We start from the raw sequence: 19,307 nt of genomic DNA, 5'->3' as shown, positions 1-19,307 counted from the left end.
TGCCACCTTTTTCACCTTTTCACTTTTCAAGTGCTTGAACACCTGTAGTTGCTTCTGTATCTCGCACTTATCAGCAGTTAATGGAATCATAGTAAGATGCTTGAAGAAGTTTAACAATTGTTACGAGAACATGTTTAGTTTCTAAAGTAAAAAAAGAAAGTGAGTGCTAGTGGACACGGTCGAAAGTAGAACAAAAATTAATAAAAGCTATCGCACGTTTTCCGAATATAATAGGTTGATCTATAAAAGTGTTGTATTATCGGTTTACTTATTTGCGAGGTCTCTAAGCATCGAGAGTTTACCTAGTGGTTATCCCCTTTTGTAATATCGGATACAATTATTGCGTCTTTCTATGTTGACGGTATCTTCTCCCGATAGCGATCTCAGTTCTGGCTAAGACATGAAAATATAAATGAGTTGCTGTAATAGAAATAAACACTTATGTAGAACTTATCTTTAACCATATTTGAGCATTCTTCAGTAGGTTTTTATACGTACATGAATACGTACAACATAATTATGTCCCATCTTACCAGCCGTATTAGGCGGATATTGCACCTTTTGTTTACTACTTTAATAAATTAAAAAGGAGTAAATTTTGCAATTTGTATTTTATATTTTATAATTTGATTAGATTTGAAATAAAATAGAACATTCTATATTATCACAATAAATATTCGATTTTTATAATAAACGACGGACACTGCCAATATTTGAAAAATACATGTATTTTAACAAGTATTTTAAAAGGTATAATAAAAGGTCTAATAAATGGTACTTGCCTCAGTTATGTTTATTGAGCAATAAAACTATTTTATTGCTAAACATTAACCAGCTCTTACGCCAAAATGATTGCGTTAAAATTCACCCCACCGATTTCTACCTTGTAACAAGTACCATACGAAATCTCAGTACCACCCATACGTGAGCAACGCGTCGTTTGGGGACGGTAAAACGTAGCGAAGAAAGAGTACAAACCATCAGTGAACAATCAGTTTCTGTTTCACTTTCACTAGTTGGTCTCAAGTGGATTATCTCATTCTTTGGCCTACATATTTAAGGTAGGAAAGAATGCATTATTTCTTAAAATTATTTAATAAATATTAACATCGGGGAAAACGTCACTTGCTACATATTTTTGTTAAAAGAGGTAACCAACTATATATTTTTTTGAGATTATAATTAACATAACATTTTATATAATATAAATATAACAACAATAACAACATTTCATATAAACTCAATATAAAGTAATACTAAAATTACTAATTTAGAATAATTAATTAACGTAATCATTATTTAAAGATTATTATCATTATTTAAACTTAAACTATCTCAATTCGTTTTTTTTTAATAGTTCATAAAACTCGTGATAGTAATTTAATATTAATATTATATTAATAGTAATTTAATTATTAATTTAAATTGTATATAATCAAGCTCTTAATATAGAAATTAATATTTAAGTGTTTTAATTTATTAAATAATGTATATAGAACGAATCTTGGCATTTTTAAAAATTATTTGTGATTCATATTGTTTCTGAAAGCTGATGTTTTTGTTTTGAGTTTTTAGCTCCGGCGCCATAATCGTTCCAACATTCTATTTATTTATATTTGGACTATGTATTCAGCTTGAATATTAATATAAAGGCTTTTCTAATAAAACATTCCGGAGATATTTGAATTATATAATTAATACAAAATTATCACTAGATATTTCGACATAACTATTAAATTTTCACCACTAATGTTCAAATAATCTTGGTAAAATAAAGCTATTGTTTAATTCTTTTTTTAATTAGTTGCTTATCTTCATATCTAAAATATATTTATAACATACATGTAAAGGTATGTTATAACTAATAAAGGTACTAATATTTTTTGTCACTTTTTTATGTTTTTTTTAAATAAAAATAACAATTTTAATTTTTAATATTCTTTAGGAGTAGATTCGGATTTATTTTTTTGTTCTATTTAAAAAGATGTTATTCTACAATTTTGCAATTCTCAAAATCTTGAATATAGTACTGTAATCAAGACTATTGAGATAAAAGGTAAATGGGTTTTTCTAATTTTATTGAACGCTATCATCCTTGTGTACAATGAATATTTGCGCTATCGTTTTTTTTGTAGTTTTCAAATTCGGTTGATTATCAGAACTTAATTATATCTTGTTGACGTCCTTAAAGGATTTTTGAATAAAGTGTATTAAAATATAATTAGTTATTAAAATGTTGAAATTGTAAATATATGTAGTTCCTTAGTCATCAAAGAATTATTTGAACTTTCATCACATCCGTAACTTGATCTTTGACCTTCTTTGAATTCTTATGAATTGTGTAAAACTTTTATTTGATTCTTACAAAAGCTATGGTTCTAATCGTTATTTACATAAGAGAAGTTAGGTTATACCAGGTTGTTCAATTCAATTTTATGGTTCTAAATACATTTCATTATGAAATCTAATGTCCTTGAAGAGACAATTTGTGACAATATCTTAGTACGAGCGTTAATCATCGAAAAATCGTTTTTATCGTATGGATTTTATAAGATGTGAGCACAGCCGGAAATCGGAAGGAGATAAACCAGGAAACCTTTTTTTTCTCATTAAAATATTTAAATGGTTACATCTAACCAGAACCTTATACTACTAGTTTGAGTTTACTATTTTATCAGTTTGAAGGTAATTCATTAGCAAAATTCCTTTTATATTAAAGAAAGGGAAACTGGCACTTTCTTGTTTAATTTTTGGACACTAACTCCTTTGAAGCTGAAGTACTAGTTCCATCTTACTACTTGATCACTTACAAAGTTGCATTTAATTAGTTGTTGTTCTAATGAGTTGTGCGGAGATTCTACTTAATCTGTCTCAGTTCATAAACTATGTAATAATCAATCAATTCTCGTATCAAATATAAAACTTCTGTATCTTCTGTAAACTTCTTCTATATCTGTTGCAGTACATTCAAGAATAATAACAATACTGCTACAATAATACAACAATAAAATTTCTTGAAACATTCATGAATGCCTAACTTTCATCTAGAATCTAGAACTTTAAATCAGTTTAATGGTAGTGATAAAAAGTGACATATTTTTAGATCTATAACAAATTATAAAACAAATATTATATTAAGACCAACATCTTAATAAGACATTACAAATATTTTACATTTTAAATTTTTTTTATATCTGTAATTGAAATTAAGGAATTTTTATTTCAGTTTTATCATATAAATAAAACATTGAGATAAAATTATTTTTGATAATAAATAATAAAATTATATTTTCTTAAAAATCATTTGGCCCATATTTGTTTATCTTATATTAAACGATTATATTACTGTCTTGTTTTTCTTGTCAGTATTCAGAGTTTGAGTATCTTTTCTTCCTACTACATATAGTTGAGCAATATAAAATGAACGTTGGCTTTTCAAATGTTGCAAACGGTTTTAATTAATTCCATCTGCAAATAAAGATTGTTTTGCAAGAAGAGCTGACATTTTTTATAGTGTTTTCTCCTTATATATCTTATTGAGATATGATTACGTTATTTTATCAAGTTTATTTCCACTTGTTTCAAACAAATTATCATTGAAAATTAAATCAATATATATATATATATATATATATATATATATATATATATATATATATATAATTATTAGCAAACATTTTTAATAAATTAGTGTCATAATGTGGCAGGAAAGTATATGTATGTTTATTGTATTAAATTTGTTTAAATATCATATTACAAGGATTACTTCAGTAAGTGATTAAGATAGCATTGTCCTCAATCAAACTCATCAATTTTATGTTGACATCTTAATGAAAATGAAACTTGGAAAGAAACATTTTTCATGCAAATAAATAGTTTGTTAACGAAGAGAGCATTAGAGAAAATTAATATAAATATTTTATATTTTAATTATATCATCCCATCTAATCTACAAAATAAAAATAGAAATTAATAATGATTACTATCTAAAAGAAGAAATAATTTCCTTTGTTTCCTATATTTTATTTTATCTCCAAAAACTTTTGGAACATAATTCATTTATTTTATATACAGAAATCATATTGAAATACTTTGAAATATTATTGAATATTGTAAACATTTGAAGATATCACCAACATTCCGTATATAATAATATTTTGTGCATATGTTTTTATATTTTAATAATGATAATATAGAGAAATAAAGGAAACATCGGAATAGGAAAATCTTATTTTAGGGTGATAAACAACCTAGTTAAAAAGATATAACAGATACTAATCCAATATTCATTCACTTAAATGCAAATAAAAGCTGAAAATGGATGACTGTTAAATTATGTATAAAAATGTCCAAGTTTCTAGCATATGTTATTTTATTGATGATACTATCATGTGCAGTAATAAAGTCGTATTAATTCATTTTGTGTAGGCGTATATTTTATATGTTTATGTTTATATAATAATGAAGAATTTTTCTTACTAACATAATTACTTACTATTGTTTTATGTTGTTATTTATTATATTAATTTTGCGCGATTTAGTAGTAACAATTATTTTCAATTGATTCTGCTAGCCAGTTGATTTTATTGTTCTATTGTTACTCTTAATATATATATGTGAAGAGAATTTCGAAATACTTTGTCCATCCTATTGAAGTACTTGTAATTAAGCCATTAAATTAAATTAATCGTTATTCTTGAAATTTGGGAAAGAAGTTGGTTGATATCATAATTAAGACTTTACAGTGGATGATTCATTAAATTGTTGTTTCTAGTGTTTAAATTCGATTTGTTAAAGATTTAATATGTCGATAAAATTTAAGTAATTTTTATTAACTACTTTATTTTTGAAGAAAATTCATCATAGCGCTGTTAAAGTTCATCTGCTAATAATATGTTGCAACAAATAACATTAAACACATATATAATATATTGATAATTATTGAATCCCTAAGATAAGGACAAATACAGAGGAGTAGAAAAAGCATGAAGAAGAAGCAAAAAAATCAAAACACAAAAGTGAAAAATTTAGAGTCAATTTTACTTTTATTAACGATTTAATATTAAAGAAATTAAAATTAAGTTAGAAAAGCCACAAAAACAATCTCAGAAAACTAATAAGCAAAGATAGTAAGGAGTTACTTAGTAACAATATTATAACATATTAATAAGAAATTATAGGAATTGAAGATGTTTAAACAATGAAGAATCAAAGACACAGGACGAGGGAATAATCTGTGTCAATAAGTAAAATGAATATCGGATGGGCACTGATCAACTCCAGAGAATCTAAAAACTTTTTTTAGAAGTGCTGATACCCTTCCATGCGATGTTAAGATATTTATTCATATTGCTAATAACCAAATTACGACACAGACATTAGTTGCAATGAAGTGTTTGGTTTATCATAATTCTAACATATAAAAAATAATACCTATCATATCTTCATTATTTTTGTTTGTTATTTGAATTATGAACTAAGATTGAACAAAAGCATGTGATTTAGAAGACATCTAAGCATATTTATATCTGTTAGTATAACGTTATATTTGTTTCAAGCTTTTTGTCATCTTTCAATGCAATATGTATTAGAACGAAATGTTGCAATTGAATAAAATACCTAGGTGCACCATACAGTAAACGATAGAAAAAATCTCTAAATTAGTTTCATGGAATTAATTGTCCTTATATACCTCGCTCCACTTTCTAAAAATTCGATTTTGCAAGACATTTTATTCCTTGCTGTAAAATATCAATTAATTATAACAGTAAATTAAAATGCATTTGGTTTATTCTAGTAATTATATTTTTTAATATCGTTTGTATAATTATTGTGCATTGGTTTCAATAAATACATTTAGTCGACCGTTGTTGACCGTGCATTTTTGAAGATGATATTCGATTTTTTAATATTTTATGAACACTAAAAGTTTGAATTGCATTAAAAGCTTTGCCAAATATTTCTGATATTAAAGCCTCACATCGTGTTTTTTCTCCTTTTTGGGGATTTACATTTTTTACGTTATAGAATTAATATTGATTGGTTTTATAAACATTCATTGTTGAGTAATACTTATTCTTTGCTTATAGTAAACATATGTTTTGCACTTTTTTTTTGCTACTCGATTAAGAGAAAAACTGGCAAAGAATTATTAATTATAAAGATTAGACGGTCATATTCACACTAATAAAGTGGCACCAACTGTGCGTTCCCTTGATCAAGTATTTTTATGTTCAGTTTAATTGGAGATTGTTTGATTTGTATGACGATTGTGTATACTTGTGTTGACGTTTGTGTGAAGTCTCATTTGAAAACTGTGTAAGACTGTAAAGATTCGTATGATTTATATAAAGACCATGTGAAGATTGTAAATTATGAGGACTGTATGTAGACTGTGTGTAATTAGACAAACACATCGCATTTTATCCCCAATTACTCCTCCCTTGGGTACCTTGTACTGAGAAACTTGAACTTGTACTTGCCGTCTGTACTCTGGATTCGCACCTAATTTTTCATACTCTTTTACAGGATCGATATCTTAGAAATTGGCTTATCTAAATGTTCCGAACTAATGCATATGTATTTCAAGTATGACATAAATATACTTGACATGACTTGTTTTTTTGTGTTTATACCAAACACAAAAAACCTTTAGATGCCTAAACTAATTTCTACAATGTATGACTGTAGAAAATATGATTTAACACATGCTGTTCTCTTTTGTATTGACGCTTTTCTCTCGATCAGGTTGTGCTGGCCTTGAAATAAAAGCTTTGAGGTTTGAATGAATGGCATCTCTTCATTATTTATAATACTCTCCAGACTCATAGTAACTTACAACGAGTCTGGTTGGTTTTGTACTCGGTTTTCTTAAAATTTTTTGTGAATTGTAGATAAAAATGGGCGAATACAGTTATTTTTTGTACTATATAGTTTATAAGGTCTTTTGAACAGTTGCAATTGAATTTCATTGCGCGGGTGTACTTAAAACGTACGCGGGGTAAAATTTGTTATATATATATATATTCGCTATTTGAATTCTTTTTCAGAGAAAAATATTTCAAAGATACTCTGGGTTGTAATATACACATTAGGTAATATTTTACAACACTATGCACTCTTTCAATCCAAAGTCATTGTAAGCGAATTAACATATTCTATAATTTGATTTGATCTTTTATTCAGTGTCTTGTCTTATATACATTACATTACAGGGCAATTTTCAGTATATTTATCCTATGGTCCATTGATACTATGGATCAGTTGTCACTTTAAAATCAAAATATCATTGTAATAATAAACTTCTTTAGGTAAGCAAATTATTTCTTAATTTTTTATCATATCTACAACATTCAACTAAGTAATATAAATAATATCTATTTATATATAGTATTTGCTTCGAGAGAATTCAGTTCCTTGTGTATTCTCAAAAATTTTTCATTTCTATTACCTATTAGATGGACAATCTGATATAATCTTATGCAATCTTCTCAGTTTATTTTTTTTGTTCTGGTCTAAAACCAGGCGGTGGAATGCATGACGCATACCTGGTCGCAGAGACTTGCCCTGGAGTGACAAGTTGGAGCGGGTTATGTGGGACTGCCTCTGGGCTTACCAATACACTAAACCGAAACCGTCTCACGCTTGACCCCTGTGTATCGCTACTACTACTGCATTAAATTTGGGGATATGGCACCCGCTGATCGGGCAGCCGTTATTGGGCACGAGGACCCGGCGATTCTATTGATTCGCGAACCTGAGTTAACACAAAACTGGATACTGTTGTATGGGGGCAAAAGTTATGACTGTAGCGACGGATGAGGTCGTTTCCGCCTGGAAAAGGGGGGAGTTTAGCGGTGACGCGGTGTTAAGCTCCCAGCATGTCGACCAGCTTGCGAACAAGCGAGTTATCAGAAGAATTTGAGCTGAGTTGTTGTTTGTGGAATGATTGAGATATGAAGTGCTTGATTTCTGGAGTGTGAGTTTCCTTATGAATTTGATTATTTCTGACAAACCATGGAGCGTTTAATATTCTCCTGACAAGCTTATTTTGGAAAACTTGAAGCTGTTTGACCTGGTTGGGTGTAACAAACTTGAAGTAGACATTAGATCCGTAGAGGAGTACGGACGGAATTAACATCTTGTAAAATAAGCATTTGATTGAGATTGGAAGTCTGCTAGAAGTGCAGATCAGTGAAGATAGCAGATATGCTATCCCCGAAGCCTTCTGGATTGCTTTCTGGATTTGGGAATTCCAACCGAACCGTCGGTCGAAGTGAAGACCTAGATACGTTACGTTATCCGGCCATGGAATTATTGCGGTGTCGATCTTAAGTTGTGAGACGCGCAGTGCGTAACGCTTCTTATGGAAAATGATGGCCTGGGTTTTCAGGGGGTTGATTTGCAATCTCCAGAATTTGAACCACTTGACCGCATGATCGAGCTGCTTCTGTAAACGTTCATGAATTGTAACTTCGGATTTGGCAGCCGTGAAGAAAGCAGTGTCGGCGTAAAACGCGACGTTAATGTGCTCTTTTCTCAGCAGATCTGAAATAAAGAGGTTAAATAACTTTTCAGTTAATGCAGCAGATAGCAAATGTTTCTCCAACTCATATTACACATAACAGTTTGTTAGGTACTGGGAGATATTGTTAGGTATATCCTTAGTAAGTTGTCATGGATTAACGCCCTTATCGGATAAACACAGCTACTGCTGCGATAGTCATGTTTTCGAATATCGCAAGGACGGATATATTTCATGTTTATGATTGTAATTGTAACTGTCTCTAGGCGACAGTGGAATATCCGACAAGGGATAAATATCCCAGTCATGCTAGTAACTAGGCTGGGTAAGGCCGGATGTCTTTTGGGATGGTAGGCTTAATGCTGAGAACCGTGTATCGGGGTCCTCATTAAGCAGTATGTCCAGACCAGATAAATCAGAAATATTAAGATAAGACATATAAGGTTATGAACTATTTTAACGTGTATATCGACGTACGTATTATGACGTCATATTTTTGCTATGATAATATTTATACTAGTTGCATATTCTATGATAGCTTAATGCTTAATGTTATATAAAATGTTCCTGTTATGTCCAATAAGATTTAAATCTAAAGTTTTAATTTATTTTATTTAAGAATATTTTTTCTTTATGTTTTATCATAATTTATCAAATAAATGTGATGTACTAATAACCAGCATTTAGTGATTTTCATTGCAGTAATTATTATTTACAGGGAAAATCAAGGTTTTCTTTTAGAAGAAATTACATTTAATTTAGTGTTTAATTTTACCGAAATATTCGGTAAAAGTTACTCGTTATCGCCTTGATTCAGTTCTTATTTTATAAAGAATAAAAAAGAATTGTCATTGAGCTCAATTATTGTATTAATTGATTAAAAAAAGTTTTACTTTTTGCAAAATATGTCAAACTAAATGGTAGAATATTATACTTGATAATTTTATAACAAAATAATTACATATTAATTATCTTATTAAATGGCTTTAATAATCAAATGTCATTTTATTAAACCATATGATGCTACACATAGTATTTCTAATTAAAAAAATATATGTAATTTTTACTTTCAAAACAAAACTTTATTTTGAATTCTAATTTGTTATTATTAAATATTAGGCTTATATGTAGTTTATCTTCGTAATAAAAAATATAATTGAACGAGTATGGTATAAAATTGATATAATTTTAAAAGAGTGCTATAACACAAAAATAGAAGGGGATTCATATTTTCTTCCACAAAAGTCTTTAGTTCTTATCACTTCTGTGATTCTCGTCTTTACTAGTCATTGTTTTATATCTTTAAACATATTTCCATATTTGATATTTGATGTGTAAAGACTGGCTTCATTTAATTAATAGGAATTATACACAATATAAACTGCAGTTGTTTAAAGTATTATTGATATATATTATTTGTAAAGGGGATTTCTCCTTACATTTTGAATATGTTTGCCAAACTCTGCCCATTGTCAATAAGTGGGTTACTATATATTTTCTTATAAAATAAAATAACAATTTTTAGACAAGTTGGTTTGTTTGTTGATTGATCATTATTGCTAAACTTCTTTAGGCAACTTAAGATTGTTTAATTAGCTGTGCATAAATGCAAGATGTTTTGACAAAATAATTAGAAAAAAAGTTTTTAAAACCCGATATTCAGTAAGATGCTACAAACTCGTTGACTTTAACCTGATGATAGTGCTTTTAACAGGTCAATTGAAAAGTCCCCGGCCTACCAATTAAACACAATTTTTTGGCAAAATTAGTTTTTTTATTCAACATTCTTCATGATATATTTCGCATTGCAGAACCATATGGCTTGAGAATTAATGAAGAAAGAACCAACATATTAACTGACGCATCGCCTAAATCATTGGTATCATAAGTAATAAGTGACATCAGCCAAGTTGTAGGACATATTGCTTCTGTAAAATTGGACTGTAAAGTTGACTTCTGTAAAGTGTGGACTTTTTGGGTGGAAGACGTAACAAATCTCTGTTTCTCAAATTTCTCGATCTGAAAAATAGGAGACTGACATTGTCCAAGACCTGCGATAGCAACCGTAACGTATACGTTGAGAACTAGGCACTTTTTCTGAGCGTCGAATATTGATTGAGGATGAAAAGTTTCCGCTCATTTCAGCTGATTTTTAAACTCTAATGAGACTCAACTATATTTGAAACTTAAAAATAAAAACTGTAAATATTAGCCTTTCAAAAATAATTGAGTTAACAAAAAATACAATTTATAAACGTGAATTACATTTTCATATATTTAATATTTTGTAAATTTTATTCAAACTTGTCACACTCTGTTATGATGAAGAAACCTTGACCGACCTTTAAAGGTATACCACATATTCTGGTGCACTTTCATTTTCTTTTGCGTTATTTCTTAGTATGAATAAGACAATCTTGATTTCCTGTAGACAGCTCGTATTTATTGCTACGAGTGAATTTCAATAATAATTAATTACATATATTTTATTGTAAATACTAGAAATATGTACATTTTAATTATAGTGGTTATTGGTATTTTTTTTTTGAATCTAATATATTATTCTTAACTATGATGTCAATGTCAATACATGTTAATTATACATTTAAGTATTTTTGTTGTAAAAGTGATTGATTTAAACTGATTTATATGTACTATATAAAATTTATTATATATTTACATAATCACTGTCAATAATAAATATTTCTGTAGTATTTCGTTATCTGTTCTTTATGTGTTTGGAGCTTATGTGTAATTACCACTAATAAGAATTGTTAACAATGTCCATAACTTATATAGAATAATTTTGAGAGACTAGTATATATAAATATATTGAATAAAACATTATAAACCAGTATTATATTAAACGTATATGTATGTAAACAACAATTCTTAATAATATTCAACAATATTAATTCTATAATATTGTTAGAGCATTTGATGGGCATTAGTAATATATAAATAATTATATTTGAAACAAAATATAAAATTAAACTGTTAAAGTATGTCTCTAAAAATAATTTAAATTTTGAAAACTCCTTTTGTCTAACCATCTTAAAGATATATTTTTAAAGAGTTAAACTTAACAAAATAAAAATAAATACCAAAAAAACTTTCAATTTTTCACATTTTTGGAGTAGAATACATTTAATATTCCGTGCTTTTCAAAATCGTAGATAATGTAATTATGATGATTAAAACAATAGTATTTAAAAAAGACATTTACCATGAAACAATACAATGAATACAGTAACATATTCAGGAGTTCCACAATACAGTGTACTCGGTGCGATATTGTATTTTTTATAGACTATCGCGGCAACATATGCAGCCGACATGGCAGTCTTATCATTCCATGAAGATCCAGTAACAGCATCAAAGAAGCTTTGAACACATTTTAGTAAAATATAACTGTTGCTGAAAACATGGCGAAATGAAGCAAAATTTAACCATGTAGCTTTTGTCGTGCGTAAAATCAGTGAATACTAATAATATACTTGCACTTGGTCTTAAATAAGATTAGCAGATTGGGCGCAAATACAAGTTATCACTACATAACAAGATACTTAGATGTGTTTGGTCATATGGAATCTAACTATGAGATACTACAAGCAAGTTTAACGTAGCTATCTTTCAATCGGATTAATCGGGCTTTTATAGAGTTTAGATTAAGATTAAGAATAAGATATTTTACATATGGTTTATCCAGTGATATTCTACATGTCGCATATAAAAGTTTTCTTAAGAAATACTTATTCCCCACTGGACAGATTGTTGAAGTACTAAGGGTGATAATAAAATAGAAATGGCGCTAAAGTAACATGATTCTAAAGATATTGAGGCTTCAAGTATTTTTGGTGAGTTCACATTGCAGAGAAACACAGAAGAAGTAGCATTTACTGTTGAAGTAATAAGTCGAAACGGACAGGTTGCAGGGTATTTTACTTCTCTAAGATGATGCTGATGATCTTATATTACTCTAAGATATATTACTTGACTAAAATGTAACAATAAAACATTGCATAGTTGAGAAACAAATACAAGGATACATATTACAATAAGTCGGACATGTTTGTCGAATGAAAATTGAACGAATTCCTGACAGTCTTCTATGGTTTCGTTATTTTGCTGGTGTTCGATTTTTCTTGGTATGGCTTTCAGTTACTGACGGAATGCAGCTGTAACGACTAAATGATTATTTGATTTTCTTCTCTTCTAACCAAGTCAGATCGATTACACTAAAAACGGGAACAAATATATGAAAAATAAAGCATAAAAAGAAATAGTTTCTAAAGTTTTATACTAAGGATAAACAAGTCTGGGCCTCTAAATTGAAATCAACGATCTTCGGCATGCTAATTGGTCGTTTAATTAAGTAATTAATCCTAAGTGTCTAGCAATTTTGTTAGCTAGTATTTGCTTATTTTTGATTTATTAAGGTATACAATAATTTCGCAGATATTAAATGATGGTTATTTTCAATGAACTTTCAATGAAATCATCTTGATGTAATTTTTCTTCTTCTGTAATCTATACTATTTCACAAAATATGTCTATTTCATGAATGTTTTCATAAAATTGATAAAATTGAAGAAATACATATTTTTTTATACATCTCAAATAATACATGGTAAATTTTTTTTGGACGATTTCTGAAAATAAATTCCACATCATTCCTTTCGTAGATTCAAATTTCATCCATAGCGATGAAACGATGGCAAAGACTATATTGTGTTCCGTGAATATGTTGAACAATTTAATATCCTCACTTTAAAAAGAATATACTAACTTGTTTAACTAAATAATCTTGCTATTTAACTAATATTAATAGTTTGAGATATGGATATTTGGATATAACTGTTTATCTTATTTTAATTTTTAGATTTAAAATGGCTCATTCATCTAATATATCAGAATGGTATTCTGGGCAAACGATATTTGTTACTGGAGCTACTGGTTTTATGGGTAAGATCTTAGTAGAAAAGTTACTCAGATGTTGCCCCGATATATCAACAATTTACGTTCTTATAAGAAACAAAAAAGGCCGCGACTCTATGAGTCGATTAGAAGATTTTTTAAATTGTCCGGTAAGTGAAAATGTGTAAATAGTTTAATTCCAGTTTAAATTAATTTGATTGATTGCAATCCAACTTGGTTAATATACTTCTGATGTAAGCGAAAATGTTCTTTTGTGAAATATTGAATTTTTATATTAAAAGCTAAAAAACACATAAACTCTAAAAGTAAGTTTATTTATAGTATATGATGAGTAAAAATATATATGTATATATTATATACATATAGTATAAATATCATAATATATCGCAAATACACATTATAGACAAGTGTTTTAATTAAAATAATTTGTACGTATTTGAAGTTATGTACATATATAGTATGTTTGTTAGCTTTCATATTCAATAAAGCGCATAGAATATTTATTTAATCTGGGTTGTTATTAGGTGTGGCGGTTACTAGAATCCTTAATTTTTTAGAGCTGTACATTGAGAGCTTAACTCTATCTTTAATATTCATCAGACTTGTTATCTTGTTATCATTGTTTTCTAATTATCTTCTACTATTTCAATGATATATTTTCCAAGATGACCAGGTCTCAAATGATACAAGGTTTTTCTGTTTTAATATTAAAATGTTACGCATTAAATATGGTTCTTCTGAGAAATGAATTAATATTCACAAGCGCTATATTTAATATGCTTTAAGACCAAATATATAATTTATGTTACAACTGAAAGGTTAGATAAAAATATTATTAAAAATGTTAACCTTCATATATATATTTTCTTTTTATTTATTTATCTTTTTTATTTATTTATCGGTATCTTTTCCCTTCTATTAATTTATTTACTCCTGTTGTTAAAAAAATTCACTTCTCCTTGCTCCATATTTGGTTTCTTCTTTTCAAAGCATTAAAATCGTTTTAAATTATTATTATTTAGTTTATTAATAGTGGATTATCTCTATTATATTATTATTGAAATTAATTGTTCCATTCTCTTGATTGCATTTGCAATAGAATTGGGATATTACACTTTTAACAGATTTAGTTAAATCTTAGAAACGTTTTTATAGGTTTTTGACAAAATACGGGATCAACCAAACGGAGAGTATCTCCTGAACAAATTGCAATGTGTCAGTGGCGACGTAACCCACAAGAATTTGAACTTGTCAGACCAGGATTTAAGTTTACTAAGAGGCACTGTAACGACGGTTTTTCACATGGCCGCCAATGTCAGATTCGATCAGTTACTGAAGCACGCAGTTCTTTTAAACACCGGTATGTATGTACATAAGTGAAATGATGCAATTACTTTACAAGGTTTACTCGAGGAAGTAACATTTTGTCTTCATTTACTGTTTTTGTTTAATACTCGTAAAACAAAAATAAAATATCTTTATCCTTGGTGACTCGCAATGTCTATAAAATACAGACACAATTTAGCTGCAATATGTTTTTAATGCTTTAGAACCATTTTTCTCTTTCTATAGGATATATTGGATGTTCAAGAGAAAATCAGTGGACGAGATATTTTGTAATTTTAGATTTAAATTTCACAAATATTAAGTATATTCTAGATGCTGAAATGAATACTTTGTTGTAATATTTACGCCTTGCACTATTATATATGTTTCTTAATGAGCTTGAACGATTTTATTTACTAATAGGATAATTTATGTGGTTATATAAGTTTTAGTGTTTAAGGTCATTTTATTATATAACTACAGTTCCTTACTTGATTTTTCATCGTTATATTTCATCATAAGATTTATATTATTTTGACTGCTAAATAGGTCGGCTTTATTATTAGGTGTCGGAATTAATTTGTATCATTTTTTTTAATTAAAAATAATCTGATTAAAATGTAATAAAAAAGAATTGTTACAAATATTACTTATATGTGGTGTCTACATTTTGTTCTAATATTTTTATATACAACCGGAAGTCATAGACCGACACGTTTACTTAGCTAGAGTATAACTTCTATTAAAATACGATGACTTGGAATAGTATAAAACCTATTTTTCCGCATAAAATTTCACATATTTTTAACTAAATAAGATTTACAGAATTAGACCCTTAAAAATAGTCGTTTTGTCCGATATAGGTTATTGAAAAGCATTTTATTATCAATCTATAGTTAGCGTTTGAGGAGAAGTTATACTTCTTAATCAAAATTGGTATCAGTGCCGCAAGATATTCCTCACAAAAATGTTCTGCTTTCGGACAATGTTTTCTCCTATTGCTAATCAGATCGTTGCATATGATCTATGATATTGATGTCCCTTTTGAATCTACTTAATTTCCCTCCAAAAAGTCAATTTCGCCACAGAATTCTGCTAGAAATTAGCTTACCTTTCATTTTACAGACATATCTCAGATTTTTTTATCAGCTATGCACTGACTGTGCCACCTTAATTAAATTTTACAGATATAGCTAAACTATATCAGTGTATCACCACTCTTCTTATACATTGCTGATCAATGAATGAATACTTGAACTTCTGATGTGCTCTAATTGGTTGCCGTTGAGATTTACAATAGTAGGTAATTCTTCAATTTGCATACTCTGGTCCATTGTTCGTTTTTCCTTTCCGATATGTTTTTTGTCATTAATATCTAAATCATCATTTTTATGTTATTGAAATCAGTCTTAGTGTTCTCAAGTATATTAAAATATCACCATAAGCTTCTATGGGCATATGATGTATTTTAGAAATGATTATATTACTATTCACAGATTATTTATGTACATTAAGTACATTGTTTGGATGTTCTAAAATGTTTTTTTTTTACTCTTTGTAATTCCACAATCTGCCCTATAGGCAATAAGTATATCTCATGTCTATATTATATCTACATGGCATGTAGAACATCACTTCATTAAGCGATCTCCTGTATAAAATATTATCTTAATTAATTAGTCTTATTCTAAAGCTTATTCTAAAGTCTATATATGTCCAGTAATCAGATCAGGTGGTGTTAAACATTTTAGTCTACGCACTTCACTATCACATCGCATATTTAGCTGGTTAGCGAGTATGTTGGGATGCACTGAAACTCTTTCGAAGTAGTTCACAGAAACACGTTGAATTACACTCGTTAAAGCTTCAAGAGAAATATCGCCTTGTATCACTTTATTTGAAATATAGTACGAAGCATCAACAATGGCATGCAACATTTTACTTTGTAATCGTTGAATGATTGATATATTAGATTTGCTAGCGGTACCCCATAGATGGATTCCATATGACCAAACAGGATTGAGTATACTCATACAGCAGTACCTTGTTATCTATGATAACTTGGATTTGCGCCCGATGAGCCAATACATTTGATATAATTTAAAGCCAAGTTGTTTTCGTTTAGAGAGTACGTGCTTCTTCTAGATTAGGCGTCGATCTAAGTGCATAAGGGAGAAGTTTCTTTAGTTTAACCCGCAAGCCCGTAGCTATACTTTGTCAAAAGCCTGAGATATATCTAAAAAAGCAGCCGAACAATATCTTTTGGCATTTAGGTCAGTGTTTATTTTGTTTACAAGTCTGTGCACTTGTTCTATAGTTCCATGCTTATTGCGAAAACCACACTGATGTTCTGGAATAATTTTTTTTCTATTATATAGTTTAGCTTCTTTATGTATTGTTACTCGAAAACTTTTGAGATTATCGGTAATAAACTTATAGGTCGGTAGGAGATCACATCTTCTGGTATTTTTCCTGGTTTAAGAATCATTAATATTTTAGCTACTTTCCAGGTGCTAGGGAAGTAATTAATTCGTAGCATAGCATTAAATAGAAATGTTAATAATTTTGTACCCTTTTCTGATAGTCTTTTAAAAATGTTGTGTGTTTTGAGAAAATGTCGGCCTTTCCTTTATTCCTTATAGCCCAATTATTTTCGTTTGTTTTAATAAGTGGGTTATTCTGCTGGGATCTCCTAAGCTTTTTTGTTGCTTTCCACAACGAATAGTCTGTAGCTTCAGTTGGTGTCAAGTTTTCTAGGTATTCTTGAATGCCTTGGTTTTGTTCATTTTGGATTAGCTTTTTCAGCTCTTTTATTACCCTATTAAATTTTCTTTTATTCTCTTCAGTGCTTTGCTGTTGCCAATTCCTTTTCTTTATTTTACATGATATATGTGTATTTTTTCGTGGAAATATTTGACTGTTAGGAGTCGCGGAATATGCTGCCTCCTGTATATTTTTTGTAATATTTATTGCTGCTATTTCTATATCCATTTCAGTGTGTAACGGTAAGTTTAGAGAGATGTTTCGGTCTAAGTTTTCTCTAAATAATGGCCAGTTAGTTCTAATATTGCACAGAAAAGGGGGTTTATCTTTGATGGTAATTTTTGAAGAAAGTGTTACTATTATTGGTGAATAATACAGAAGACAGGTCGAAACATGATTCTGCATGACACTTTATTATATCAATATTTTTTGTAATACATACATCTATGGTATTTGGTTTTTTATTTCAGTCTGAAGGCCAATATATTGGTTCACTGTAGAGATATATAAATTATTCTGTCTTTATTGCTTTAGAAGTTCTCTACGTTTTGAGGTTATTATTCTTGAACCCCACATTAAATGTGTTGCATCTCCTTCGGCTATAAATATATTACCTATCGTACTGAAGAAATCTTGAAAGTGTTTTGCCTTATTGTTATGTTTGGGTGGGCAATAAATCGCAGACATTGTTAATGGTCCATGGACTTCCTCTATGGTTATACTGGTGGCTTTTAGGTAGTCTTTGCGGAATTTTTCTTTTTCGAAATGTTTTATATCATCTCGAATGATTATGGCTGTACCTCCATGTGCTTTATCATCAGGGTGATTTGTATCATAAAGTTTATATTTGTTAATTTTCAAATAATATTTGTCCGTAAAATGTGTTTCGGAAACCATCATAACGTCAATATTTTGTTCAGTTACGAACATTTTTAGTTCCCTGGTGTGATGTTGGATCCCATTGGCATTCCAGACGGCGATTTTGTAGCTAATGGTTTGATTTGGTTTCAGGCATTAGGCAAGTTTGCTGACGACAGTTGTGAGTAGATCAAGCATCGTACTCATTTGATCCATTAGTTTGGCCATCATGTTTTCTAATCTAGAGATGTTCCTGCTAGTTTCAGTAGGTTGTGATATGGTTTCTCGTTTTTGTGTTGAACCATTTTCAACCATTTGGGTGTTGGTTATGTCTGGTTGACTTGGTCTGGTGGGTAGACTGGTAGTTGTGGATTATTTTTGTTGCTGTTGATGCCTTTTTTCTCTTAAGGCAGGATAGAGTTTCTGCTGCAGTTGTTTGTGAACTGCGCATCCCTTGTAGTTCGCTGGATGATTTCCGTTACAATTAGCATATTTCACTTTATCATCGCGAATTTTAGGAGTACAATCTCCCATTTTGTGTTCTCCTGCGCATTTTACGCTTCTAAATGATTTGCGACAGTAAGTTTTTGTGTGCCCGTGCGCTTGACACCTCGTGCATTGTAGTATAATTCTTTTTGTACGTAGCCGTTCGCATTTAATAATATTGTTTTGTAATTTGGTGATTTCATACATCGCCTTATTATTTCCATTAGGTTTTAAATCAATATAGAACATTGGCAGAGATTTTTTTGTCGTGCGATGTCGTATATTGTGAACATTTACGACCTCATGGCCTTGTTCAGCTAGGGCTACCTTGATGGTGTTAAAGTCCGTCCCGTAATGTAATCCGTTTAACAGGAATTTAAAGGTTCTCTCGGATTTTGGCTTGAATGTATGA

At 29.3% G+C, this 19,307-nt stretch overlaps 1 protein-coding gene across 2 annotated transcripts in view; it reads left to right on the top strand.

Moving 5' to 3' along the window:
- The first annotated feature begins 911 nt into the window (after positions 1 to 911).
- The window catches only part of LOC143193363 (putative fatty acyl-CoA reductase CG5065), a 37,205-nt gene continuing 18,809 nt past the window's right edge, over positions 912 to 19,307 (top strand). Inside the window, exons 1-3 of one of the 2 annotated variants that reach the window (XM_076399528.1) lie at positions 912 to 1,061; positions 13,407 to 13,611; positions 14,618 to 14,822. In XM_076399528.1, coding sequence (XP_076255643.1) covers positions 13,414 to 13,611; positions 14,618 to 14,822 — 403 coding nt within the window. In that variant the 5' untranslated portion in view covers positions 912 to 1,061; positions 13,407 to 13,413. Of the gene's footprint in view, positions 1,062 to 10,368; positions 10,468 to 13,406; positions 13,612 to 14,617; positions 14,823 to 19,307 lie in introns of those variants that run through there. The other variant, XM_076399529.1, reaches the window with a different exon arrangement.

This window comes from Rhynchophorus ferrugineus, unplaced genomic scaffold (assembly GCF_030347505.1).
Source record: "Rhynchophorus ferrugineus isolate W39M unplaced genomic scaffold, kcgeb_rfMv2 rfM3, whole genome shotgun sequence".
Taxonomy (NCBI): Eukaryota; Metazoa; Arthropoda; class Insecta; order Coleoptera; family Curculionidae; genus Rhynchophorus; species Rhynchophorus ferrugineus.
Note: the sequence above shows the minus strand (reverse complement) of the source record. Positions and strands in the feature narration are given on the sequence as shown.